The 27,718-nt window shown below is 41.0% G+C and overlaps 1 protein-coding gene across 2 annotated transcripts in view; it reads right to left on the minus strand.

Moving 5' to 3' along the window:
* Window positions 1-9,796: 9,796 nt before the first annotated feature.
* Window positions 9,797-27,718, minus strand: part of LOC127648719 (cadherin-6-like) — a 91,712-nt gene continuing 73,790 nt past the window's right edge. For both annotated transcript variants that reach the window (XM_052133449.1, XM_052133448.1), the window contains exons 8-12: window positions 25,876-26,012; window positions 25,349-25,470; window positions 16,148-16,265; window positions 14,937-15,188; window positions 9,797-12,026 (exon numbers count right to left, since the gene is read on the minus strand). In XM_052133449.1, coding sequence (XP_051989409.1) covers window positions 11,518-12,026; window positions 14,937-15,188; window positions 16,148-16,265; window positions 25,349-25,470; window positions 25,876-26,012 — 1,138 coding nt within the window. In that variant the 3' untranslated portion in view covers window positions 9,797-11,517. The remainder of the gene's footprint in view (window positions 12,027-14,936; window positions 15,189-16,147; window positions 16,266-25,348; window positions 25,471-25,875; window positions 26,013-27,718) is intronic.

Below are 27,718 nucleotides of genomic sequence, written 5' to 3' on the forward strand. Positions count from 1 at the left end.
TGGGAATGTTGAAAATCCAGACACCGGCTGCAGCAGCGGGAAGCGATCTCCAATGGCGTGGTCGTCGTAGTCGCGCAAGGGGCAATCCATAACGAGTGTGTTCGTGGATGAGTGTGTGCATTGTGGAAGTCAGGAACAGATTTGCAGAATCCTCAGTTGAAGCTAGTGAGATAAAGAGCAATGTGCAGCAGACATGAGCGGACTTAACTCCCGACAGAAGACCAGCTGACACGCAGCAATACTGGACGGCAACCACACACCCGACATGTAGGCAACCAACATATACACAAGACATACCCAATTAGGCAGAGAGAGTTAGGTTAGTACTCCACATCAAACAACAATCTAGCAAAGATACTGAGAACACAATGGTCTTAAGAAAGGAGTGAATTAGAGGAGAACAGGTGTTGCTCGGCATGCAAATCAGTGGCATGATCAGCGTTACCCATGGAAAATCCAATCATGCATCCCGGCCACAAAACAAACCGACAAACTCACCAGAGCCTTGACACTCCTTTTGTGTTCCATGGATGAAAGAAAGTATGGTTTGAAACATCAAGAGTGCAAGGAAATGATGACAGAATTATTATTTTTGACTAAACTATCCCTTTAATGGTACCTTTGCTCACATATCATATATAGGGAATGCTGACCAATAAATGCACTAGCGTTCGACCAGTGTGTGGTAAGAGGCTGCATTTTCTGGTCCATTGGATTGAGATGTTAGCACCTCCGATGTGCGTTGTTTTGAAGCAAGCCTTCATGTCCCTTCTAATAGGAAATAGTGTTTGCCTAATGTGGCTGCAAAGGTTCAAAAGAGACCAGTGTGACTGCGGTTGGCTCCTTTTGCACATATGCAGGGAGTGTCCATACAGATTTGGATCCTCTGTGCATGGGTTCACACTCACTACAGACATGAAAAACTAGACATGAAACCCAGTGGGAGATTGTTACTTGGTGCCGTACAGGTTCAATATTTCAAGCTCTAATGATTTTTTGCTTGCCTTTTGACACCAGCTGTCTTCCAAACCACATCACTCTTCACTGCATTCTGTTGTTCTAATGGGCAGACAGTGATTACCAAATACCTGTCATGTACCCAGATAAGCGAGGAAAAGGACCAAAAAAAAAAAAATGAAACCCCTCGTGATGTGACTAATGCCTCTCAGTAGAACTTTTGGTGTAGGTCTCAAAGCTGAAGCTCTACAATACCCTGAGCATTTTCATTGCCATTTCCTAAATGGTTTCATTTTTCCCAACTCATTAAAATAGTGTACAGTTTCTCATAAATTTCACTGCTAGCTTTTAATTTAATCAGTTTTATCTATCAGTTGCATTAATGTTGACAAGGATTTTTGTTTCACACTCTAATGTATAATACTGTAACTAGTAGACTGAAAAGTTTAGAAAGTTTTAAAAGCAATTGAAACATGAGATGTGTAGGACTGTAGGAGATAAGAATGACTATCCAACTGAACTACTCCAAGAAAAGCATACAGTTCCACATTAATTAGAATAATCCATCAAAAGCATCCACTAATGATTGCTACATGAAGTTTTAATGAGGGCCACACAGACTATGTCACTGTTACTTAAAATATTGAATGATAGCATATGTTTTGTTAAACATGCTGTCAAAAAGATTATATTGAGCCATAGCTAAATGTCTTTTGTATGGCAAATAAGTAATCAAAATGAGTGTACAACTGAATGGGACTCATTCTGTGAATGATTGGAAAATAGGCCATGACACAATGCATTAGAAACAACATCAGGAGCGCTTGGATAACACAGAAAACAGACCTTTCAATGCACTTCACATTTGCATCTTGGCAGATCAAATATATACATTGTTTTGCCACAAAAGAGAGCTTTAACACCACTTAAGAAGCGACAGTTGTTAAGCAGTCCCAAAAGAAAAGTTAAGTCCAAACAATTTTACATGTTCTTGTGAATAACAATGAAAACTTTGCCTGTCAGTGATGGCAGCAACAAATTATACAGCTCCCCATGAATGCAGAGGAAGAAAAAGAGGGAAATCAAAGCCCAAGATGAGGTAGATTGCTGTTTACCATTTCTCCTAACATGACATGCCCATTAAAGATTAAGGCTAAAGAGACAGGCGAGGCTAATGGGAAGCGACACATCGTTTTAAGCCTCGGCCATGATGAGTTACAACCCTTAGCAGTAGTGCGGCTGTGCTGACATGTTAACTGGCCTTGATTCAGGCAGTTCCTTCTTGGTTCTTCACAGACTGAGCCGCGAGCATGGCATATTCCTAGAGCACATCCAGCGAGAGCCTGACGCTCAACTAAACTTTAGTCAGCTTAACATTACAGGGATTAAAACACAAGTGTAAATTTTTTTCTTATGCTTTGTGCCTTTCTTTCCTTCATTACTACGTCTTTCATGTAATCTTGTCTTAGGGCTTATGTTACGATTACCAGCCATATTTGATTCCATACACACTCTTGTAATGAACTGGAGTCTAGAGAAAGTTTGCTACATGTGAATTAAAGATAACATTATGTTTTATACAAGTTTTGCTTGGGCTCCTTATTTATACTGTAGTGTTCAATGAGACTTAAGGGCCATTTAAAAAAATTTCCCCCTCCAAACTGTAAATAGCACCAAAAACCACCACAACACTTCCAAAACACATTTGATATTATCCATTAACATATATTCCAGATTCATGAGGTCATTAGGTGCCATGGCAAAATATCTGTTTTTAGGCAATTTAATATGTAGTAATGCGTATAATATATTATGTAATACTAAAACATAAAATAATTTCAAAAATTTTGCAGATTAATCAAGATAATGAGAATCCCTGAAACTATCCCATACTTTATTTTAACAATCACATGGGAAGTCGACATGTTACAACCAAATGTTCACCATACACACATCGACCCCATTCTGCAGAGTTACTGACCATGTTTACATGCACATAAAATAATGGTTTATTAGAAAAGCAGCATTCTGAAACATCATATAAACAAGAATTCCATTTTCCTTACACCATTTAAGGGATTAAGAGAAACAGTTTAACACCCCCTAGTTTCTCCTAGAGAATGCAGCTTATGGTCCTGTAAACAAATAAGCTGCTTTCTTAAAGATTTTTTACGAGTGCCCATATGCGTGGAACAGACCGGATAACTAACGTCATAGGATGGAGCCCAACAGGTCAGCACAGTGGAAATAATTCAACATTTCTGAGTGTACAGTGGGTACAGAACACATGAGCTACACCCATTTATACACTCCAAAGTAATTGTCCCTCACATTCATACATTGGGGAATCCTGGCATTTTACATAAGAGGGAAATTCCAATATAGCAGAGCAATTCCGCTGCGAGTAGCAATAGAAAGTAAAGAAAACAAACACAGCAAAAACTCTTGAATATCTGGAAATAAAGCAAAGCAACAGAGAATAAAATAGCGAAGTCTTTCTCGGATGCCATGTTTGTTATTTACACAAGTGTTGTGGGGAAATGATGTTGCTGTGGAGAAAACTGCTTACTGACCGAGCAGCATGTATAAGGGAGTAAAGTGTATGCCTCTTATACAGTGCAATTCAATGGGAATGCCACAGTACCTGTGGAATCCAGGAAGTAATCACATTCACATAATCAATGATGAGAACTTTTCATAAGTTGCATTTTCCCTCTAAGATTAAATTTTTACTCTTTGCTGGTTAGGGTTTGGGTATGGTTAAAACAATATACGTTGCTGTTGACTGTATTTCATGATTAACAACTAAAAACAACTCACTTTAGGTGCCTCTCTGTGGACATTTCATTTCCCCCAGATACTGTTTTTTGGACTAAAAAAGACCTAGAAAAGACCAACTGTGGAAAACAAGTCCACCCATAAATGGTAGGCTGGCAGAGGAGGAAGATGTAGTATACCTGAACTACAAAAAATTATTTTCCTTAATTGGGAGGAATAGATCTGTTTCGATGGATGTGCAAAGTGTACCACATTAAATGCTCTAATCACTTTGTAGCTTTAAGCTCCATTGTAGCACCTTCAGGTAATGAAAGAACAGGACTTCTTACAAAATACACTGAGAATTGGTGCACCATTTGCACCCTAAGTGTAAACTTTTATGTAAAAGGCTGTTCTAGCTCTAGCTTTTTTCAAATCAAAACAAACCTTCTTTTTTACGATTTCTTTTCACACAAATTATGGCATTCCATCAACATTAAGTAAAAATAATTTCTGTTCATATATTTTGAGACAAGAAAAATATGTATTTCCTTAAGGGGGATCCCAATGTACCCTACAAAAAGCTTTGCCCAGTGACTCAGCATGTATTAAGTTAAATAAAATGTATATTACTGACTTATGTGTACTTTTGCCTCTGTAATAATGCTTTAACATCAACTAGATTCTGTCTGAAGCAACAGCACCTCCACTGGAGTAAAATGTTTCAATTTTCTTTCCAATACATGCATACTGACCCTTCTAAATGAGGTTAGCTCACCGGAAACCTGGAATGTGCCTAGATTTAAGATCTTAATAGCCTTGTACAGACACACAGAGAGACAATATGAGACTAGTGTCTTTGTACATATTTGTAGAGAGCACTGTATGTCAGGGTGATTGCGTTAACATGGGCATTGTTTGAAATGTCACCATCTGCCTCACAACTGCAGATCACCAATCAATTTTAAATGAATTCTGTTGCCTCTCCTCTCCCCAAATCCAGTAGCAAGCCTTGAGATGTTCATTATAGATTGGCCTAATAAGCTGACGATCTGGGGCAGGCACTGAAAATTTTCAGATAACGATCCTGACATTTGGCCTCGAAGAATCATGTTGTAGTCATGCCAATACATTGGGAAGATTTGAGCCTCAACGGAGGCAATAATATAGTTTCAATATTCACCACCATTAAATCCTACAACATGTAAGTCAGAAAATACAATATTTTAGGTTCCATAATTAAAATGTTGTCATCATCTATCCACCCCCATGTTGATCCAAACCTGTAAGTTTTTCTTATTCTGTGAAAAACAAAATGAGATAATAGGCAAAATTATAGCATCAATCACCATGCACTTTCATAGCATGGAAAAAAATGTGATGCAATGAAAGTGAATAGTGACTGAGACTAACATACTACCTAACATCTACTTTTGTGTGGGGTTTGAAACAACATGAGGATCAATAAATTATGGGAGAATTTTCCCTATAAAATGTCATTTCACCCAAAAATGAAAATGATTTCATCATTTACTTGCCCTTATGCCATCTAAGATGTGTATAACTTTCTTTCTTCTGCACAACACAAAGATTTTTAGAAGAATATCTCAGCTCTGTAGGTCCTTACAATGCAAGAGAATAGTGTTCAGGCCTTTAAAGCCCCAAAAATCCTATAATGTCAGTATAAACACAATCCATAAGGTATCAGTGGTTTAAATCAATGTTTTCTGCGATCCTGTTGGTTTTGGGTGAGAACAGACCAAAACACATATTGACAGAAGTCTCCTTGGGGATCATGATTTCAAGCTCGTTTACACTTCCTATAGCACCATCTAGCTCCCTGCACATGCGTCAAGCACTAGGCAGAGTAATCATGCTTAAAATAATGACCATGCATGGAGACTGCAATTGCAAGATGTACAGTGAAAAAGGAGTTATATATATATATATATATTTATTTTTTTCCTGTTTTTACCCAAAATCAGCTTCAGAAGACATTTATTAAACCACTGGAATCTTTTGGATTGTTTATGCTGGCTTTATCTGAGCTTCAAATGCCTGATCAATCAATCAATCAATCAATCAATCAGTTTATCTATAAAGCACAATAAAAATAACAAAAGTTGACCATTGTGTGCTGTACAACCATAAAAACGTCTAGGAAGTGAGTGACAGACAGGGAACATCTAGGTTACGGATGTAGCCTCCGTTCCCTAATGGAGGGAACGAGACGTTGTGTCGAAGAAGCGACACTAGGGGTCTCTCTCTTGAGCGCCGAATATACCTCTGATCTATGAAAAAAGGCCAATGAGAAGTTGGCAGACAGAATTTGCATGTCCCACCCCCGGACATACAGGTATAAAGGCGGGGAAATACGTCTGTTTCATTCAGGATTTTTCTGAGGAGCCGGAAATTGTCCGGCCACAACAGTGGCTTGGCTCAGCAACGTGGCCGGGAGGACACAACGTCTCGTTCCCTCCATCAGGGAATGGAGGTTACATCCGTAACCTAGATGTGTCGAAGAAGCGACATTAGGGGTCCAATTTAAATCACGCTGATCCGTGTACTGCTGATACAGGAGTGGGCAGGTACTTGACGTGCCAAAACGACCAGCTGTAGCAGACTGCAAGTACCCTTCTCCAATGCCCCATAAAGTCGTCGGAATCCTTATAGTTACCCTAGAGAGGGGAATAAGGTGACGCTTGCCAACCTGGGAATGGGCCGGGCCGGGCCAAGCCGGGCCTCTTTTCTCTCTATGTTTCTCGCATAGTCAACGGCTGGGGCCCTTAAACGCATCGGGGAAGGGGGTCTTACCCAGTTTCCTATTCTTTTAGGGGGAAAAGACACAGAGACCACACCTGTCCAGAGAGGAGGAGGTAAGAGTGGTGAAATACACCACATGGGATTTTAGGTCACATGTGGAAAGTGGCGCAGTGGTAAATCCCGCCTCTTCGGAATGAGGAGTTGCTACAGACACGGCGACCAGGGGGGCAGTGGGAACTGCCCAAGGTAGACACGGGTCCGCTCGTAAGGGGACCGTACCGTGGAAAATACACACAGGGGGGAAGTCCACGTAGGAGCCCTGACCTGTGGAGCACCCATTCCAGTACAGGGTAGATCTGAGTACCCGCAGTGGATTGGGACCCAGAGGGCTAGGGAGGAGTCATCCAGGGAGCCGAGTGAGTGGGATCACCTGGGAGAAAAAGCGCACAGTTTTACCTCAACCGAAGGAAAGGGCGCTAGGTGCAAGCGATCCACTCGGTCAGTCCGTCAACGTGTTACCGAGTTCTACTGTCTTGGATCTGAGAAAACACGGGACGAATCTGACTCTACCCTGAGATTGTAAAATCTCACAAAAGGTATTAGGTGTTGCCCAACCCGCTGCTCTGCATATGTCTGCCAGGGAAGTGCCTCTGGCCAGTGCCCATGAGGACGCAACACTCCTTGTTGAGTGTGCTCGGACCCGCAAGGGGGTGGGCACGGCCTGGATGCGATAGGCCAATGAAATGGCGTCCACCACCCAATGGGAGAGCCTCTGTTTGGAGACAGCGTTCCCTTTCCGCTGTCCACCAAAGCAGACAAAGAGCTGCTCAGAACGTCTAAAGCCCTAAAGTAGGTACGCAAAGCACGTGCCAGACACAGCAATGAAGGGGCTGGGTCTGCCTCCACCTGGGGCAGCGCTTGCAGGATCACTACCTGGCCTGAAGGGCGTGGTAGGAATCTTGGGCACGTAGCCCGGTCGTGGTCTTAGGATCACATGTGTGTCTGCCGGACCGAACTCCAGGCAAGTGCCGGACCGAACTCCAGGCAAGTGCTAACAGAGAATGCTTGCAACGCTTGTAGGCGAGCGCGATCAAGAGGGCCGTCTTTAGGGAGAGGGTCCTGAGTCAAACTGGTTCTAGCAGCTCGAAGGGGGTCTTTGAAAGCCAGAGAGGACCACTGAGAGATCCCAGGAGGGGAATGGACTAGCCGGGAGGGATGTAACCTCCGGGCGCCTCTTAGCAACCTGATAATCAAGTCGTGCTTACCCAAAGACTACCATCTACTGCGTCATGGTGGGCTGCGATAGCAGCTACATACACCTTCAAAGTGGAAGGGGACAGCCTCCCTTCCAACCTCTCCTGCAGAAATGAGAGCACTGACCTGACTGCGCACCTTTGTGGGTCTTCGGCCCGAGAAGAACACGATTTGCGAACAAGCGCCACTTTAGGGTAGAAGGGGCTCTGGCTTGGTTGATTGTGTCTAAGATGGCAGGTGGTAGATCAGCTAGATCTTCCGCGTCCCGTCCAGGGGCCAGATGTGGAGGTTCCAGAGGTCTGGTTGCAGATGCCAGAGCGTGCGAAAGAAGGTCTTTCCTCAGGGGAATTTGCCAGGGAGGGGCTGTCGCGAGGAGTACAAGGTCCAAGAACCAAGCCCGGACTGACTGGGGGTGAAGCCTCTACTCTCCATTGGGCAAGCGTTGTCCGCCACCACATTGAGGTTGCCGGGGAAGTGAGTGGCTCCAAAGGAGGAGTCGACGGAATAGTCGTGAGATGTGGCGGGAGTGTACGCCGCCTTGGCGATTTATGTACACTACCCTGGTGGTGCTGTCTGATCTGATCAAGACATGTTTGCCCGGAACCAGCGGGAGAAACCTCCGCAGGGCAAAGAATAGTCAACAACTCTAGGCAGTTGATGTGCCAGCGCAGCGGGGCCCCTTTCCAACAGCCTGCGTCTGCGTGCCCGTTGCACACGGCGCCCCAACCCAATTTGGAGGTGTCGGTCGTGACTAGGATGCGTCGGGACACCTGCTGCAAGTTCAGCCACAGATGACATTCCTGAACCACAAGTGTGTCCATCGCCTGCCCGAGTGACTGCGCTGTGGCCTTGAGGGCGAGGTTGGTCGCTGAGTGCAGTTCCTTCATTACGTAGGGATCAGGACTACCCACGTGCAGATCTTTGAGTGCCTTGTCCTGGTGGACTAGCAGGAGTGCCATGGCACGCAGGGTGGAAGCGGCCTGTCTGGTGACGCTGTAGGCTTTGGCGGCCAATGATGACGTCGTCCTACAGGCCTTGGGGGGGACATGGCTGTGAGCGGCGTGCAGACCCAAGGAACCAATCATCCAGCCATGATGGCTGTGTGGAGGATGAAGGGTTCCAGTACAGCCCCACGCTGGTGGCGGCCCGGGCAAGCATGTCGGACATCTGGGCATCAGCCTCAGCCTTGGCGTGCTGGCCCGAAGGCGCAGCCCAGACAAGTCATCCGCATCAGATGCCGGACCGCTCTCCGATGCAGCGGTGAGCTCATCCAGCTCGGGGGGGCTCTGATAACAGGCAGGCTGGCTGTGAGGCGAGCCGCTGTTGCCTCGAGCCCGGACGGAAGTCAATGAGCGTGCTGGGGGGCGGGTGGTTCGCGGTGCCATCCCCAGATCGCCTCCATCGCCAGCCGCGTCGTCCTCAATCCCGTGGGAAGAAGGAGCAATGCGGTGGCTGGAGTGGCGTTCCTTCGGTTGAAGGAAAGCTGTGACCGCAAAGTTGCCATGGTCATGTTCTCGCAGTGAGAACATGAACCTTCCACAAACGCTGCCTCGGTGTGATCGCAGCCCAGACATACGAGACAGCGCCTGTGGCTGTCTGAAGCGGAGAGCACTCTACCGCATCCAGGAACTACACAGGGGTGGAAAGGCATCTTTATAAAGACACATCCTAAAAAGGACGTTCAACGCCGCTGTATATTGCTCTTTTAGAGGAAAATACTCTTTTAGAGAAAATCACTCTTTTATAAACTCTTTTAGTTTGCGTTGTCGAAGTGCCCAGGGGCAAATTGCAATGTCGTGCAGAGAAGGAGTAAGCTGCTGATGTGCGCCGTAGATCCAACAGCAGATCACCAGAGGAACAGGTGCCGCTCGCTGCATACAAACCCATCAGCTCCGAAGAAAATTTCTGAATGAAACGGACGTATTTCCCCGCCTTTTATACCCGTATGTCCGGGGGCGGCAGCAATTTGTGAAATAAATAAATAAAAACAAACGGTTTGTGATATCTAATTTTAATTGTTTCTCAATGTGACTTGCAAATAATTCCTGAGATTTGGATTGTTTCTGTAAAAGAGAACATTTATTTTAATGAAAGTTTAAATCCATTTGCACATCATCAAATGAACTACAACTTGCTTACATTTACAGTTTAACACGATCATAACACACAATAATACAATAAGAATGTACATATTTCAATAATATATAGTCATCATCGTAGTATATAAATATTTGGTACAAAATATCACAAGATATAAAGCAAATTAGTACATGGACAAAATCTACTCTTCCAAAGCCACTGGTACAAAGCACTGTTCATTAAACCAAGATTTGACAGCATGAATAACAATCTTTTTTCCTGTTTTTTTATTTCTTTATTTTACAGCATATCAATGACAAAGAAGAGAAATCAGAATTCTGCTTCTAAAACACAAATATTTACCTGCTCAACCAGTCCTCAGAGATGTCTTCACCCTTTCTAAAGGCAGAGGTGAACGCAATCTCAGGCTCATTTTGTGGACTGATGAGAGGGCGCAGTCATGGCCAAGTGATTCACTTTAACCTTTGATCAGTAATTCTATGTAAAGGTATGAATGTATAATTATTTTCGTTGGTTTGACTGTATTGTGTTTGATCTCTCTGTTCAGTTTTATGAATGGAGAGCAAAAAAATCATTGAGAATAGATCGCACTAAGACATGCTTACACAATTTTTTAAGATAATTGTCTGGAATGTTACATTTTGCAGCACATCTTTAAGGGAATGTGTGAATATGTGTCTCTCATAAGGAGAAAGTAATACTAAGCAGTTCCGAGTTCAAGCAAAAGTGTGCCAGACTGCTTAAGGAATTCAAGCAAAACACATTTAGGTCCAATGACATAGCAGATAATTGTAAGCTTCTCAAATTTTTTTTTTCAAGTGGATGATGAAAACCAGTGCCAACCATGAAACATATCCTGACCCATTTTTCTAGATCTACATGGAGTTCAAACAATCTGTCTTGATTCTGGTTACAGGACAACACATCTTTTCTTGAGTGCATAAGTAGATTAGTTAAATTATGCAAACGATGAATAGTTAGGGTTTCAAAATGCCTCCCAGTTATTAGGCGACTTCTATGATCTTGAACATTTTGATTCTGAGCTCCCTGCTGCACATAGAATCTGATGATTAATTCACTGGCTTAAGTTTAGCCTTGGTCACATTACTTAAAAAAATAAAATAAAATAGAACTTGGTCTTGGCCTTTTAATAAATGGTTTATAGCATGCCTACAAATGTTCAGTTCAAGTGTATCACAGGCTCACAGTGTACAGATAAACTTTTCTTTTGAACCAGTGTTTGAAGAGCAGGTCTGCATGATCAGATGGTAGACTTTTCAAAATAACTTTTTCAGTGATGGTTACAGATATGGAAATCTGCAAATGCTGAGTGTTGTCTACAGTACATCTCAAGAAAAATCTGGGATTATGTAGAAAGATGTCACCGCAGTTGATCTCTTTCTGATGAGCACGAGAGAGCACGTGTGCATATGAGAAAATTTAAGTCAGGAACGTACAGAAACATCCTCCGTAGCACTGTGTGAAGTTCATCTCATCTTTTGCATCTGCCTTGCAGAGAAAATGCAGAGCCAATCAGGATGGAGAACCGAGTGCCTGATTGTAGGACAATGAGAAGCATGAAAGGGCACTTTGTAAAGAAATTAGGCTTCCTCATTCTGCCACTCCAGTCTTCAGTTAGAGGCAGCACAGCAAATGAGTTCTGCTCCGCAGTCTGCCAGATGTCCGTTAGGAGTCCCAATCGCTGTCCTCTCCACCGTACATGTCGGCGAGCTTCCTGAAGCGTGGCCCCCACTCGCTGAGGTAGTTATAGTCCTGCACCTCCTCTGAGGACACAGATCCCAGTGAGCTGAGCGACTCCGCCACTGATCCGTTACCTTCATACGCGTAGGTGGCCAGCGAGTCATAAGGAGGAGCTGTGGGGTTGCCATCGTTTTCCTGCACACGCTGGTTGATAAAGTCCCGCACATTGGCGTTGTCACGGGACGGCGCGATGGTCCTACGGAGTGGTGGTGGTGGGGGGTAAAGAGATTCGGAGGGCAAGATGTCCCGCCGCATTTTGCTCTCCTCCATCACCTCTGGGTGGCGAAGTGCTCCGATGTCAAAGGCCTGGGTGTCCTCCTCACCACCACCCTCATCATTGTAACTGACCACATTGTCTCTCACGTCCTCTTTGGAGATGATCAGGGGCTCCTTCTTCTTCTGACGTTTCAGGGCAGAAAACAGCACCACGATCACTATAGAATAAGACAAATTAAAATGTACTGTAAATGGCAAGCAAGACTGATATCTGGTGTTCATACTATGGCCGCAAATTATTTAGACACTTAAGCCACAATGTACAAATGTCTTTGCAATAGATCAGTGGTTCTAAATCAGGGTGCTCGGGCCCAATAAGGGGCCTCAACAAAGTTCCAAGGGGGCCTCTAGATGACTTAAATAATAAAAAAGTTAATAAGCTATAACAATAATCTAACTTGCTATAATAAATAGAAAAATTATAAAAACCACGAAAAAACAAGATGTTAGACATGAAAACTGACATCATATTTCTATAATTCAACAACAAAAACTGTTTTTATTGAAGGACATACAATTCTTGTAACTTCTTGAATCACACAATAAATTCTGTTAATTATTTTGATCTATGGACATTCTTAGTTTATGTTAATACAAATTTAAAACAAGAAGCTTTGTCATCATTACATCATAATTTGGACACTAAAGCCATCTGGGTTTTCATCCAACAAATTTTATGTGGGTTTTGAAAATATGCATAAGATATCCTGAATGGAAATGCTTTTATTTGCTTAATTCAAATAAACTCTCAAAATTTGCTTAAAATTTGATGCGCAAGGAAGGTGGATTTTCTAGAGTTTTGCAATAGTTTGAACATGTTCTAAACAGTTTATTCGCTAAACCATAAACGGTTTTGATTATTTGTGCACATGTTATGAGTGTGTAATAGCTTGATGTGACTTGCCCAATGAAAGGTCTGACTTTGGCACACAATTCTTCGAACATAGCCCTTAACATTCTGATATGTTTAACCCCCAGCTGGTCTTTAAAGTGGGTCCTCACAATCCGCCTGAACAGTTTTGAGCACCATTGCGAGCAAGAGAGAGGAGTATGAATTTTAGTCTATCGACCTGTTGAAGTCCTTTGCAGCTGCATCCCAAATCTTCCTCTTGCAGTAATCCTTCCTCATATCCATGCATCATTTTTTATTTAGTTATGAACTGAATAGAATGCCAAACATTGTTAAAGTGTGATTAAACTACGCTAGTCAACAGAAGTTGACTAGCACATAAATGGTTTCACGCAACCATGCTCATCACAAGCCGCTTATAAAACGATGCAGATCAGATTCAGCAACGCAGCAGTAGAGGGGCATATAAATAAACGTGTCTGCTTTGCGTTGGTCGCGGTTCAGTGGATTACAGCAAACATTTTCTTGTAATATTAGTTGCTTCTTACTTTCAGAAATACTTGTAAATAAATAGTTACAGCTGAGAATATCAAATCAGCAAAGGCTATGTCCTAAACATTCCACAAATTTAATACGGTCACTCTGAAATCAACATAATTAAAGCTGCTCTCAGCATTTTTTCCTCTCTTTACAAAGTTTTACTACAAAGAAATAAGCAGTCATTTTTAATCGTATATAAAATCGACCACTCCCATAAGATGAAGTCTCCATATAAGTAACCTTATAAATGTTGTTTTATTCTGCATGGATAGGGTCTGTCTGTCTGTCTATATTAATTTATTTTAGGAGGGGGCATGGCACAGCGATTAGCAAGGAAAATGTAAAATGTTACTTCATGTCATATAGGTTGCTGACCCCTGCTGTACATCATTTCATGATTATTTGAATGACTTTGCAATGCTAACATCATTAAGTATGTACATACAATAATATGGTAGGCCCCTACCACATATGATTTTATAGGCATAAAATGCACCACTCAAGTTTTATACAATATGTAACAGGGGTCCCTGCTCCATCTCTCTAGCTACCGAGGGGTCCATGGCCTGAAAAGACCCCTGACGTAATGGATGGAAATGCACAACAATTTGTATTTTCATTAGCCTAATTTTTAGAAATGTGCTTAAAATTTTTTAAACATTTCGATGGAATCACAAATCATGTCTTAAAAAAAAACACACCGAATGGTATTTATTTTAAAGAAAGATTAAGCAAACACATTTTTCAAGCAAAACAAAAATATATCTTTTTTGGTTTTAAATTATAAACTTGGTTAAAAGTATGGTAATTGTGTAAGATTGAGTAGGAAATTGATTATGAGAAGAGCTCTAGAATAATTTGTTTGCAGATATGTCACTTAGTTTAATAATGTTTATACATTTTTAAGTGGCACACTGGCTAAAGTTTCCAGATTCTTGGGGCCACTGTGTGTGAATGCAACATTTTTAATATTGGTTGGTTGCTTTTATCATTTACCTTTCACTATAGTGGAGTATAAAGAGCTTCATATATGATGCATGCTTTTACATGTCATCTTGGTGTCACATCTTTTGGTGAGATCTGGCTGATGTTACCAGTATCTCAAATTCAAATAACAGCAAGCTCTCTTTTCTATTCCTTTTGAACTGCGTCACAAAAATCCAAAGAAAACAAATGAGCACTATGTTAAATTGATCAGTTACATGTAGTTATTGTAAGCAAGATGTTTTCCATTAAATTAAGCCTAGAATTCAAATGTAATGATATTCTTCTCTTGCTGGATTAAATCAAGACTGGATTAATTTTAGATTAATTGAAATCTAGCTCTTGTTATGATTAAATAACTAACAACTGAGCTTTATCAGTTCAGCCAACTAAGCATGTCAGAAATTCCTTTTATTCTTTTTTTTTTTTACTTAATTGCATATCATTTTACAAGCAGATCAGGCATTCACACTTCAGACCACTGGAATTGTAATTAATCAAATAGTAGCACAGACAAAATCGCTAACTGACAGGAAGACAGGTGGGAAAATGAAAAGAAGAGTCCCACTAACAAAGAGCTTGAAAGATGAGCAGGCCGACAGCAGACCGACAGATGGAGGCTGGAGCGGTGATTAGACAGATGGATGTAGCAAGATGTGATCTGATTGTTAAGAGAGGTAGAAGTGGAACTTACAGAGCAGTATAAGAATGCAGAGCAGGATGGCCACGAGTGCTTCCGTGCTGAGTCCAGCAGAGCTGGTCAGAGCCTCGGCATTGCACATCTCCATGTTGCCAGCACGGTCGCACGTGCACACACGAATTGTGAGCGTGCCTGTGCTGCTTTGCATTGGAAAGTCGCCATCTGAGATCACTACAGCCACTAGATGGGTGCTCTTGTGCATTCTGCCAAATCCAGTCCGCCGTGTAAAGATCCCAGCTGTGTTGTCTGTAATGAATTGAGTGCTTAGTTTAATATCCATATTCTCTCAGATTACCAAGCACTTGCATGTGACATAATTGTAATGATGACTACAGAGGTGGGAAGTGAGATCTTACTGTAAATCGCTATGGTTTAAAAGCAAGTTATAAGTTACAGCTTGATTTTTTTTATACATTTTTTACTGAACATAAATCTGAACATGACCATGATGTTTAACATTGTCTGTATCCATTTGCATAGAAAGGTAACAGATGCTAAATGAAAAAATAAGAAAAAAAATAATATGCACTTGGAGGTATTAAACTACCTTTTAATATAAAAAATAGCAAACTAAATATGAACACATTTAATGCACATGATCAAACACAATTTAATTGAGACTTGATGAAATGACTGTTTGGCGAAACAGTCAAGACATTATGTCAAGAATTGGACAAATTCATAATGGGTTTTAAGGGTTAGTTCACTCAAAAATTAAAACTATGTAATTATTTGTGCACCCTCATGGCTTTGGCTTTCTTTATTCCATGGAATGCAAAATGTGATGACAGCTTCAGTCACCATTCACTTTCATTGTATGGAAAATTGGTGCAATGAATGGCAATAGTGACAAAAGCTTTCAGTCCCTAAAATTCAGGTTAACATCTCCTTTTGTGTTCCACGGAGGAAAGTCATACAGGTTTGAAATAACATGAGGATGAGTAAATGGTGACTGAATTGCCATTTTTGGGTAAACTATCCCTTTAAGAAACCGGTGAAAGCATTGTCAAAGGGAGCTACCCTTTCGGCAGACCATAACATACTCAGACTGACCTTAAGTAATGGCTACTGCAGAACGATCTTGTCATAATTGACATGAAGAGGCCATAAGTCCTAAATATTTCTACTATTCGATTGGTCTGTGTTGTCATCATGAGGAGGGAGTGAGCTAGTTGGAGGGACAGAAAATGAGAGAGGGCACCCACCTTCATTATCTCGAACTGAGAAGTTTGCTCGCACTGAGCTCTCTGATGCTAAAGAGAAGAAGAAACGATGTCCACCGGCCGGGTCATCTGGATCCACTGCGCTTATTGTTTGGATTTTCTGTGACAGAGAAGCAATTGATAACAATACATTTTTAACAGAGTGCATAGCACAACTTGGCATTCGCAATGTCATCTTTCAGGCCTTACAAGTGTTTACATGCAAACACTATAAGCATGTTTACTGCAGAGAAAGATGTTGGCTCAGTGACAGAGGCTTATGGTTATCTTTAGTTGTCACCAAGGGCAATTTTAGGTTAAATGCATCTCTCAAGGGTGCACAGGCAACACACTGTGACAGAAATATAATCATCCATTGTGTGCTTCATGTTTTTTCCCCTATCAGGCTTAGAGCCTAGCCAGATTTCATGTGCTACTGGCTGCCTTCCCTTTCCTTTGGGCTTTACAACAGTCTGTTAGAATATGATGAACAGAACCAGAATCCAAACCTTATCTCAGATTTTTTCCCTTACTCTTTATCTAATCTAATGCGGTCTCTTCAATATACTGTATTCATCTCTAAATATATATATATATATTTCAACAAATGGTTTTATTCAATTTTATTATTAATTGTTATAGTTCTGTTTATCTAAACATAATTAAAGGGGATATACAAAATTATTTACCTAATTTCATATTTCACTTTTAAAAGATGTAGTTGACAGTGCATGTCTGTATATTAGTTTATGCATTAGGTATTATTAACAAACAAAGAAAATATATATTTTTTAAGCATTTATTCATCTTAGTTAATGTTGGTTAATGAAAATAAAATTGTTTGTGTTACTTAATAGTGCATTACATTTTAGATTTTTAAAAATGTATTACTATATATTGAAATTAATATGAACTAAGATTAATAAATACTGTAAAAATATTGTTTATTGTTAGTTCATGTTAACTAATGTTAAAAAACTGAACCTTATTGTGAAGAGTTACCAATATATATTTCATCTTTTGGTACAAGAAAAATTGCCATTGGTGACATTTTATTTCCTTTCATCGCATTCCCAGTGGGTCAGAAGTTTACACACACTTTCTTGGTATTTGGTAGCATTGCCTTTAAATTGTTTAACTTGGGTCAAACATTTTGGGTAGCCTTCCACAAGCTTCTCACAATAAGTTGCTGGAAATTTGGCCCATTACTCCAGACAGAACTGGTGTAACTGAGTCAAGTTTGTAGGCCTCCTTGCTCGCACATGCTTTTTCTGTTCTGCCCACTAATTTTCTTTCGGACTTAGGTCAGGGCTTTGTGATGGCCACTCCAATACTTTGAATTTGTTGTCCTTAAGCCATTTTGCCACAAATTTGTAGGGATGCTTGGGATCATTGTCCATTTGGAATGCCCATTTGCGACCAAGCTTTAACTTCCTGGCTGATGTCTTGAGATGTTGCTTCAATATATCCATATAATTTTCGTTCCTCATGATGCCATCTATTTTGTGAAGTGCACCAGTCCCTCCTGCAGCAAAGCAACCCACATTATGATGCTGCCACCCCCATACTTCATGGTTGGAATGGTGTTATTAGGCTTACAAGCCTCACCCTTTTTCCTCCAAACTTAATGATGGTCATTATGGCCAAACAGTTCAGTTTTTGTTTCAATAGACCAGAAGACACTTCTTCAAAAAGTAAGATCTTTGTCCCCATGTGCACTTGCAAACTGTAGTATGGCTTTTTTTAATGGTGATTTTGGAGCAGTGGCTTCTTCGTGGCTGAGCAGCCTTTCAGGTTAAGTCGATATAGGACTCGTTTTACTGCGGATATAGATACTTGTCTACCCATTTCCTCCGGCATCTTCACAAGGTCCTTTTGGTACCTTCAGGCATTTGGAAATTGTTCCCAAGGATGGGAGGGTTTGAAACCCTGACATTGAGTTTGAAACTCTCTTTTCTTCCTATTTGGAATGCCCAATTCCCACTACTTAGTAGGTGCTCTTGGTGGCGCTGATACTCACCTCAATCTGGGTGGTGGAGGACAAGTGTCATTTGCCTCCTCTTCTGAGGTCGTCAATCCGTCAAACATCTCCATCTTATCACGTGGCTCGGTGTGCATGACACCGCGGAGACTCTGCATGTGGCGACTCATGCTACTCTCTGCGATCCATGCACCAATTACCACGTGCCCTATTGTGAGCGAAAACCACTAATCACGACAACGAGGAGGTTTCCCCATATGACTTTACCCTCCCTAACAACCGGGCCGATTTGGTTGTATCCCAGTTTGTGTTGAATACAGTTTTATCAGACTTTAGCCATTAATGTGTTTTTAAGCAACTGAAAAAAGCACAAATGTCAAGGCATGTCAAAACTTCTCCATCTTATCACGTGGCTCGGTGTGCATGACACCGCGGAGACTCTGCATGTGGAGACTCATGCTACTCTCTGCGATCCACGCACCAATTACCACGTGCCCTATTGTGAGCGAGAACCACTAATCACGACAACGAGGAGGTTACCCCATGTGACTTTACCCTCCCTAACAACCGGGCCGATTTGGTTGCTTAGAAGACCTGGCTGGCAACACTCAGCACACCCTGGATTCTAACTCGCGACACAAGGGGTGGTAGGTAGCGTCAATACTCACTGAGCTACCCAGGCCCCCAATTGGCTGATTTTTTTATTTCTTTTTTTCCATAATGTCAAGCAAAGACACATTGAGTTTGAAGGTAGGCCTTAACCCTCTGGGGTCGATGGATGCACCGGCACATCCTGCTGGATTTTTTCGTCATTACAGCGTAAACAACATAAAATTCTACGTCATTTTGGGGCATACAGATAAGTGTAAGACATCATTAGAGACTATAAAGGGTCTACTTTTACTTGTGTACACTCACAATAACAACAAAACCTTGTGCCTTTGTAAAATAAAGAAAATAAAAAAGGTGAGCTGTAAGTAGTCTCTGGGTTCGAGAGCATATATCTGAAACATGTAACAAAAATGAACTGAAATTCTGCAAATACTTATCACACAAACATGAAACATATGGCTAAAGAATGCTTAAAATGTCTACTAAATAAAACAATTCAAATTTAAAACAAATATTCTCCTGCAATATTATATGTATGAAACAAAGCGATGTACAGTTTTTACTGGCTCAGCGAATTATCCCTAATGTGATCACACACACCAGCAGAGCGCACCATTCATACGCTAATGTGCTGAGACGATCAAATCAAATGGTAAACGCCCCCGACTGTGCCTTAAAAACAGTCATTCACTTTTCTGTGCGTTTGGAAGACAGCACAATACACAAGTGAGAAAACTCCTGGATAGTGACGAAGAGTTAACATTTTCCTCAGAAGAAGAGTGGGACTCCGATGAACGTTTGTATTTTGAAGAGAGATTTGATCCAGCCGAGGATACAATTTCGGACGAGTAAGTCATTTAGTTTTCATTAGTTGACATGCTATTTTATATAAACATGTAAATATTTTACTAGTGGGACTGTTTCCAGACTTGCCAGCCATGATTCAGAGTATTGAAATTTGAAATATGACCTAATAAGCAAGTTTTAGTTACATTTAAATGCTGTTTCGGCTCAAGTAGGTGTTTAAATGGTATGCTGTATGATATAAATATGATATGTAATATGATATTAAAATAATATGAATGTTTAGATTATATTTTAACTAGTGTTTATGCTGCCTCATTATCATCAACAAAGCTTGTGCTTGCAAATATGTGTTCAGGTTAAATTAGTAAAATGCACTTTAAATTAGGGATGCGCCGAAATTTCGGCACTTTCGGTTTTCGGCCGAAAGAGAAAAAAGGCCGAAAATATATACCTCCTCGCCCCGCCCCTCAGTGCTCAGATTTCAATCTGGATCGATCTAGCCCTTATCACAGCGCTACCAAACAAAGGCCGATCATGTCAGTGGTGTGGAAATTCTTCAAAGTTTCTGATAAGGACATCAAATTTGCGATCTGCAGTGTTTATTCAGCAGAACTTTCAAGATATATATATACAGAATACAGCAAGAGATTCTACAGGAAAATGTCACAACTAGCGCAGCTACAACACAACTTGAGACGTATAGCTGAACTACGCCAGAAGCGACAATCCCCTTGACTACAGTTGCATAAACAAAGACGGCTTTCCATTGCTTGCGCGGATTGCGCACAGGTATTTATCTGCCCAAGCACCAGCACAGAGAGTGAGAAACTGTTCAGTGCAGCATCTCATGTTCTTGATGAGCTTTCTGACAGGAGAGACTGTCAGAAAGTTTAGCAACTTTTGTTCTTGAAGAGAATCCTGTCACTTGTACTTAAATAGAAAGCGGTCCAATATGATGTGAATAGCAATTACATTACACTTGTTCTTCAATTGAGGATACATCTGTCGTTTACAGTTGAGGTTGGATTTAGTTCAATTACTGCTGTTTTGCACTGTTGTTTTGCGCAATCATTTTCACTTAAAGTGTACATACGTTTACATAAACAGAATAGAGCACTGATCTATATATATATATATATATATATATATATATATATATATATATATATAATTATATATATAATTATATATATATATAATTATATATTATAGTTATAGATCAGTGGAATAGAGGCCCTCTGCCATTCTGTGTTCTGCCTGTTGTTTTAATTAAAATTACTGTTGCATATTTAAACTTTTTGAAAGATGTTAGTCAATTTCTTGACTCTTGTTGTGCATATAATAGTTTTCTAAAACTTTACATTATTTGGATAATTGTTAATAAAATCTGTAAAATTAGATTTTTACAGAACTGAAAGAAGAATAATATTTAATATAGTTTTAATATATTTTTTGTCCAATTTTGGTGTGCTACTTTCAATAAAAGTGTGATTTATTTTATTGGTTTGTAGTTTTTCAATTCAGATTAATTAAATTCATGAAATTAATGAAAAAGTATAAAATTAATACAATTATACACAACATTTTTTTTTTTTTTAAATAGGTAAAAATTTCGGTTTCGGTTTTCGGCCAAGTGCATCCTGGATTTTCGGTTTCGGTTTCGGCCCAGAATTTTCATTTCGGTGCATCCCTACTTTAAATATGCCCATATTAGAAAATCAGCATATTATAATGATTTCTGAAGGATCATGTGACACAGAAAACTGCAGTAATGATGCTGAAAATTCAGTTTGATCACAAATGCATTTTACAATATATTCAAATAGAAAACTGTTCTTTTAAATTGTAAAAATAGTTCCAAATATCACTGTTTTTACTGTATTTTGGATCAAATAAATGCAGCCTTGGTGAACAGAAGAGGCTTCTTTTAAACAGTAGTGTAGGTATAAAATTAAGTAAAGTCTTTATGTAAAGAAACTGTATAGTCATATTACTTCTTTTAACTTAAAATTGATTTTGATCATTAAGTCTCACATTCATTCTCTTTCTGTCACATTCCTCATTGATAGGCCCAGGGAAGGGTCTTTTGTCTCCTCAATTGTGAATTACAATCAATATTCATGATCATTCATGCCTCCTCGCATATGACCTTTCTAACACTAAAAGTGTCTTGCAAAATTCAATTACTATATTGTTTTGTATGAATGAGTGATCAGGATGGTTTTCACATCATTTTGTAGCAAAAACCCTAGTCTACAAGGTTCCGTTCTCAAAAGTATTGTGGAAAAATGTTTAGTATCGGTTATATGGCCTTATTTCAATGACTTAAAATTTGTGTTTTTTCAAAAACCATGCATAAACGTTATTTTCTCAAAAATACAAACATGTACACACATATTATTGTAGCCCAGTTTGTGTTGAATACAGTGTTATCAGACTTTAGCCATTAATATGTTTTTAAGCAACTGAAAAAAGCTCAAATGTCAAGGCATGTCAAAACTTCTCCAGGGCCCAAAATACCCTCAGACCCCAGAGGGTTAAAATACATCCACAGGTTCACCTCCAATGCAGTACTCCTATCAGAAGCTAATTGTCTAAAAGCTTGACATAATTTTCTGGAATTTTCCAAGCTGCTTAAAGGCACAGTTAACGTATGTAAACTTCTGACCCACTGGAATTGTGTGTTATGTCTGAAAACGTTCAGTATTGTTTCCTGTTGGACTCTGTTATGTTATGCACTGCGAGTGACAGGTTACAGTGCCTTTAAGGCTTACGGCAGTGATTTACAGCAAGGGTCAACAAATGTAATGTTTGCATCAGTTCAGTAAAACGCAACATGAACAGAGCTACACGGTGTGGTTATTGAGTCTTACTCAAACACAACATTTGGCGAACGAGGATGTCTGAATTCGTCTTACCACCACCGCCACCTTTCCTACCTGTTCCCGGTGATCCAGCTGTTCCTTGGGATCGCTGGCTGACGTCGTTTGAGGATTATCTGCTAGCTTTGGGACACTCGGACCTAGCGGAGGCGAGGGAGTGCGCGCTCCTGCGCCATTGTCTCGGGCAGGAGGGACAGCGAATCTTTGTCACGCTCACCTTATCGGATGATAAGTACGTCACAGCCATGACCGCCTTGAAGGCCCACTTCAGCTCCGGAAGAAGCCGGCGGATGCACCGTTTTGAGTTCCGTCAGAGAACGCAAAAGCCGGGTGAGACCGTTGTCCACTATGTATCAGCATTACGTGAGCTGGCTAGACTTTGTGATTTTGGGGCTTTGGAGGATGGACTTATAGTTGACCAGTTAATAGAGAAAACGTCATGTAACCAACTGAGGGAGAGACTTTTACTAGAGCCAGACTCCACGACACTAGCGGACGTTTTAGTAATTGGAAAGCAGTTGGAAACGGCCCTAATGGAGGCGCGCAAGTTCGGCCGCGCTGCGCACGAGCCTGTGACATCATCACCACCGTCAGTTCAGCACACAGAGACTGCAGAGGCGGCTGACTGGGTGAGTGACCGTTTGGATGTACAGAGAGTGGACAGGGGGCCTAGGGAGAGTGGGCACAAGAGCTGTAGTAACTGTGGCTCCCCAAACATGCAACCAGAGATCGGTCATGCCCTGCCCAGGGGAAACGTTGTCGTAACTGCAACAAGTTGAACCATTTTGCATGCTGCTGTCGCTCTTCCCCTGCTTGCCATGATACTGCGGCTGTCCCCATAAACACTGTACAGACCTCACAGCCTTCGTTCAAGCTCTGCACATGCCGTGTGGGCACAGCTCTCATTCCACTCCTCGTGGACACAGGGGCGAAAGTGTCAATTCTAAACAAATGCACATATGATCGCTTTTTCAGTCGCGTGCCTCTGGAAGCAGTGGCTAAACCCCTGTTAGGCTACAGCCACTCTCCCATCGCCATCCGTCAGGTATGATCAACAATGTGCGCCTGCCACCAAGTTCTGCATCACCCGGAAGGGAGCTAACATTATGGGCCTAGACTTGTTCCTTGCCCTGGGTTTTAGTGTGAGTGATGCTACGGGCCTGCATGTCCTGCAAGTTGCCACCTCCTGGCCTGACCGCTACCCACAACTGTTCAATGGGCTGGGCTGCATGACTGGTTTTGTACACCAGCCCACTGTAAAACCATCAGTCCGCCCTGTTATCCAGCCCCTACGGTGCATTCCCCTGGCCGAACTGCATCGCCTTGTGGAGGCGGACGTCATAGAGCCTGTCGACGCCTCGCCGTGGGTGTCTAACCTGGTGATAGCCAAGAAAAGGGGGGGCGGACTGCGGCTCTTTGTCGACCTCACAGATGTCAACAAAGCCATCATCCCTGATAAGTATCCCCTACCTACGGCTGAGGAGCTCACTAGCCATTTCCACGGCTCCACTGTTTTCAGTAAGATGGACTTACGAAACGGCTACCTCCAGGTCCTTCTGTCACCGGCCAGCATGGATCTTAAGGCGTCTGTCACGCACGTGTTGGCTTTCAGGTTTAAACGTATGGCATTTGGGCTTTCATCAGCCCCGAGCTGTTTTCAGAAGATAATGTCACTCATACTGGCTGGTATCCAGGGTGTCTCCATCTACCTGGATGACGTGGTGGTGCATGCGCCCTCCACCGCACTGCATGACGATCGCCTGGAGCAGGCCACCAGCACCGCCCAACGCAGCTTCACGGCCAGCACGCCCTCAGAGAATAAGGGTCCTGCCCATCTGACATGGGGACTATGTGACAGGGTGATTGTGACACTGGGGAATGGGGGCTGAATGTTATGTTTCAGTTTCCGGGGGGGGAGAAAATGTTATGTCTGAAAACGTTCAGTATTGTTTCCTGTTGGACTCTGTTATGTTATGCACTGCGAGTGACAGCTTACGGTGCCTTTAAGGCTTACGGCAGTGATTTACGGCAAGGGTCAACATATGTAATGTTTGCGTCAGTTCAGTAAAACGCAACGTGAACAGAGCTACACGGTGTGGTTATTGAGTCTTACACAAACACAACATTGTGATATAGTCAACTAAAAGTGAAACTATCTGTCTGTAAACAACTCATGTCATACACAAAGTAGATGTCCTAAATGACTTGTTAAAACTATAGTTTGCTAATATTAAATATGTGGAGTGATTAAAAAATATGTTTTAATGACTTCAACCTAAGTGTAAACTTCTGACTTCAACAGTATATTTCACACCTTCTGAAGCCATGCAAACACTTTTGTGTTGAACAGACAAAAATGTAAGGTGTTATTCACTCTCAAATTAAATCATTGATCAACTCTCAATGGCAGCGCCCAAATCAAATATTGTGGCTATGCATAGGTTGAACATGAATACATTGTAAGTTCTTTAGCCCATTGTGGAGCCCAGTAACTAAAACATGGCACACACCAGGTTTAACAGTTTTGCCAGATGCTGAGGTGGGCGGGTCAATGAGGTGGTTGCTGATGGACAACGAGGGATACATGAAAAGTCATGAAATGGAGGAGATTTGGACAGTTATTATGTAGTGTGTGTGTTATGTGACAGCTCCTGTCATCCACCATGACACATAATCTCATCAAGCCTGTCAGAAAAAAGCTTTGCCATTTAATCCATGAAGGAGAAATACTCATCACTGGTCTCTATCTCTCTTCGGAGGTGTGAGTTCTGTAGAGGTTACACACTGTTTAACAGACGCTCCTGCTTTAAATTGACACATCCATCCACCGATCAAACAGGAGAAGTGGACCCCCTAATCTTCCATCAAAACTGACAATGTGGCAGATAAAATGGGAAACATATACTTAAAAGCACTCTTTACCTGGCCTGCTTTTGCATTTTCACAGACGAACGTCTCGTAGAAGGATGCCAGCATAGGGGGGTTATCGTTGACATCCAGTATACGGATGTACACAGGCACTCGACTGGTATGCTGAGGGTTGTCTAAGGGACAATATAAAAATGTTTCATAGCATTTCCTTTTATGTTCCACCAAAGAAAGTCATACACATTTGGAGCAACATGAGAGTACAGTAAGTGATGACAGAACTTTCACTATTGGGTGAACTATCCCTTTAAAAAGATGTGACAGATGATGGCAGTCAACTTGGGATACTAGACGTTAATTTTATTGGAGGCACAGGAGGAAACTGTATTTCTAATTTAAAAGAAGTAAACTCATATATTTACTCAATATAACCTGTCATGGTAAATGAAATGTGGAAATCGTATTGGAGAAATTTAATGCTGAATGACTTGAGCTTAACCCCATAAATTCATTCCAAATGAACTGTGGCTGTGAGCCTTGCAAAGTTCATCTGTATAGCATAATGACTGGTGACTACTTACTGAACTCAGCTGCAATTACTGAGATGTTATGCCAAGAAGATTCTTCTCGGTCCAGAGGCCTTTGCATGTATATAGATCCATTCCCAGGATAGACACTAAAAATTCTGTCCACATCTGTATGTCGGTCAATGGTATACCTGTAATTATAAAAAAGCTAGTTAAGACTCTAAATTCTGACTGGATAAGACACGCTGCAAGCCGTTATTAAATGACTATAGATGTACATTTGTGACCTCATTTTCTATATTAATATGCCATGGTGTTTGGAAACCACAAATTTAGTATTAGTTAGGATAATGAACTTTAATTTTAATTCTAAACATTCTAACACATTCTAAATCTCATCAGCCGCTCTTCACAGTACGACAGTTTTTGTTTTTTATGTTTAGTTTTAGTTTTTATTTTAAAGTATATGCAACATAATTTGAAAGAAAGCATATCAACTGAACTTTTAAGAAACATAAGCATTTTTTAAGATTGAACTTTAAATTATGAACTCTAATGTATGAATTAAAATTTTAATATTAAACAAAATTATTATCATATAATTTAATAACTGCTGTCAATAATTACAAACATTGGTTCAGTCAGCCAGAACCAAAGAATCAAAGCATTAAAAATATTCATAATATTCATTATAATCAAATATTCATACTGACATAAAAAATTGTCAGTGTCAAATATGATCTTCCCATAAAAATTTCAGAAGCTTGTTTCACCTCTCTGTCTACACGGTTGACATGGTCACTGACCTTATTTATTTTTTTTTTAGACGATATGACACAAACATTACCATTACCATTAATCAAAATCAAAGAACAATATCATTGTTTAGATGTATACTATGACATAAGATTATTGTTGTTAAGCACATGACCCTAATGAAATAAATCCAGAATGTCTGTTCCCTTCAGTTTTTTGGCTGGTGAATGTACATGAGACTTGGTCATTCAGTGCTTCAGTAAAACAAGACAAACAGTAAATAGGTCAGAGATTAAAAACTCACTAAAAGTTACCAAAATGTAAAAAGTCTTATAGACTCACCATAATCAATTTAATATGCATCTATACAATATACCAGTTAGTGCTAATGCATTTATTTTAATGTTTTAGTTTGGATGATGATGTGTATTAAAAACCTTGAAATCAATATTGATGCATTTTACACTGTTGTCTCTTTACCTGTCAGTGCTATTAATAAAGTCAGGGCTGTCTAGCAGTTTGAGAGGTTCGAATTCCTTAATATAGAGATTTATACTAGAATGTCACTTTATTCAAATGGGTCAAATCAATTTTAAGGTCTCTAACAGTAGCCACGATATCAAGTGAAGCCCAACTGAATCACGCTGATCTCTGCAGCACACTGATGTGCGGTGCGGATGTTCGTACCAAAGCATGTTTCATTCGCCCCACAGAGATGCACATGACAGATATAAGATTCATATTTAATGCGCTGAAGGAGAGATTAATACATTTACATTTTATTCGGCTGTGACTACACGTAAAAGTGGCTAGTAAGAGTGACAGTGTTACATTACATTTACATTTACGCTTTTATCCAAAGCGACTTACAGGGACAATCCCCCCGGAGCAACTTGGAGTTAAGTGCCTTGCTCAAGGACACAATGGTGGTGGATGTGGGGATCGAACCAGCGACCTTCTAAATAACAGTTATGTGCTTTAGCCCACTACACCACCACCACTGCATGTTACCAGCCACTGCCACCAGCCACTGCCGTTTTCCACCCACATTTGCGGGTGGGCAGTTGGTAATGTCAAGCCCAGCACGTTGTCTGGGTTCACCTGAACTGATTTGCGGGGACTATGACATGTGAGCACTAGG

This window comes from Xyrauchen texanus, chromosome 9 (genome assembly GCF_025860055.1).
Source record: "Xyrauchen texanus isolate HMW12.3.18 chromosome 9, RBS_HiC_50CHRs, whole genome shotgun sequence".
NCBI lineage: Eukaryota > Metazoa > Chordata > Actinopteri > Cypriniformes > Catostomidae > Xyrauchen > Xyrauchen texanus.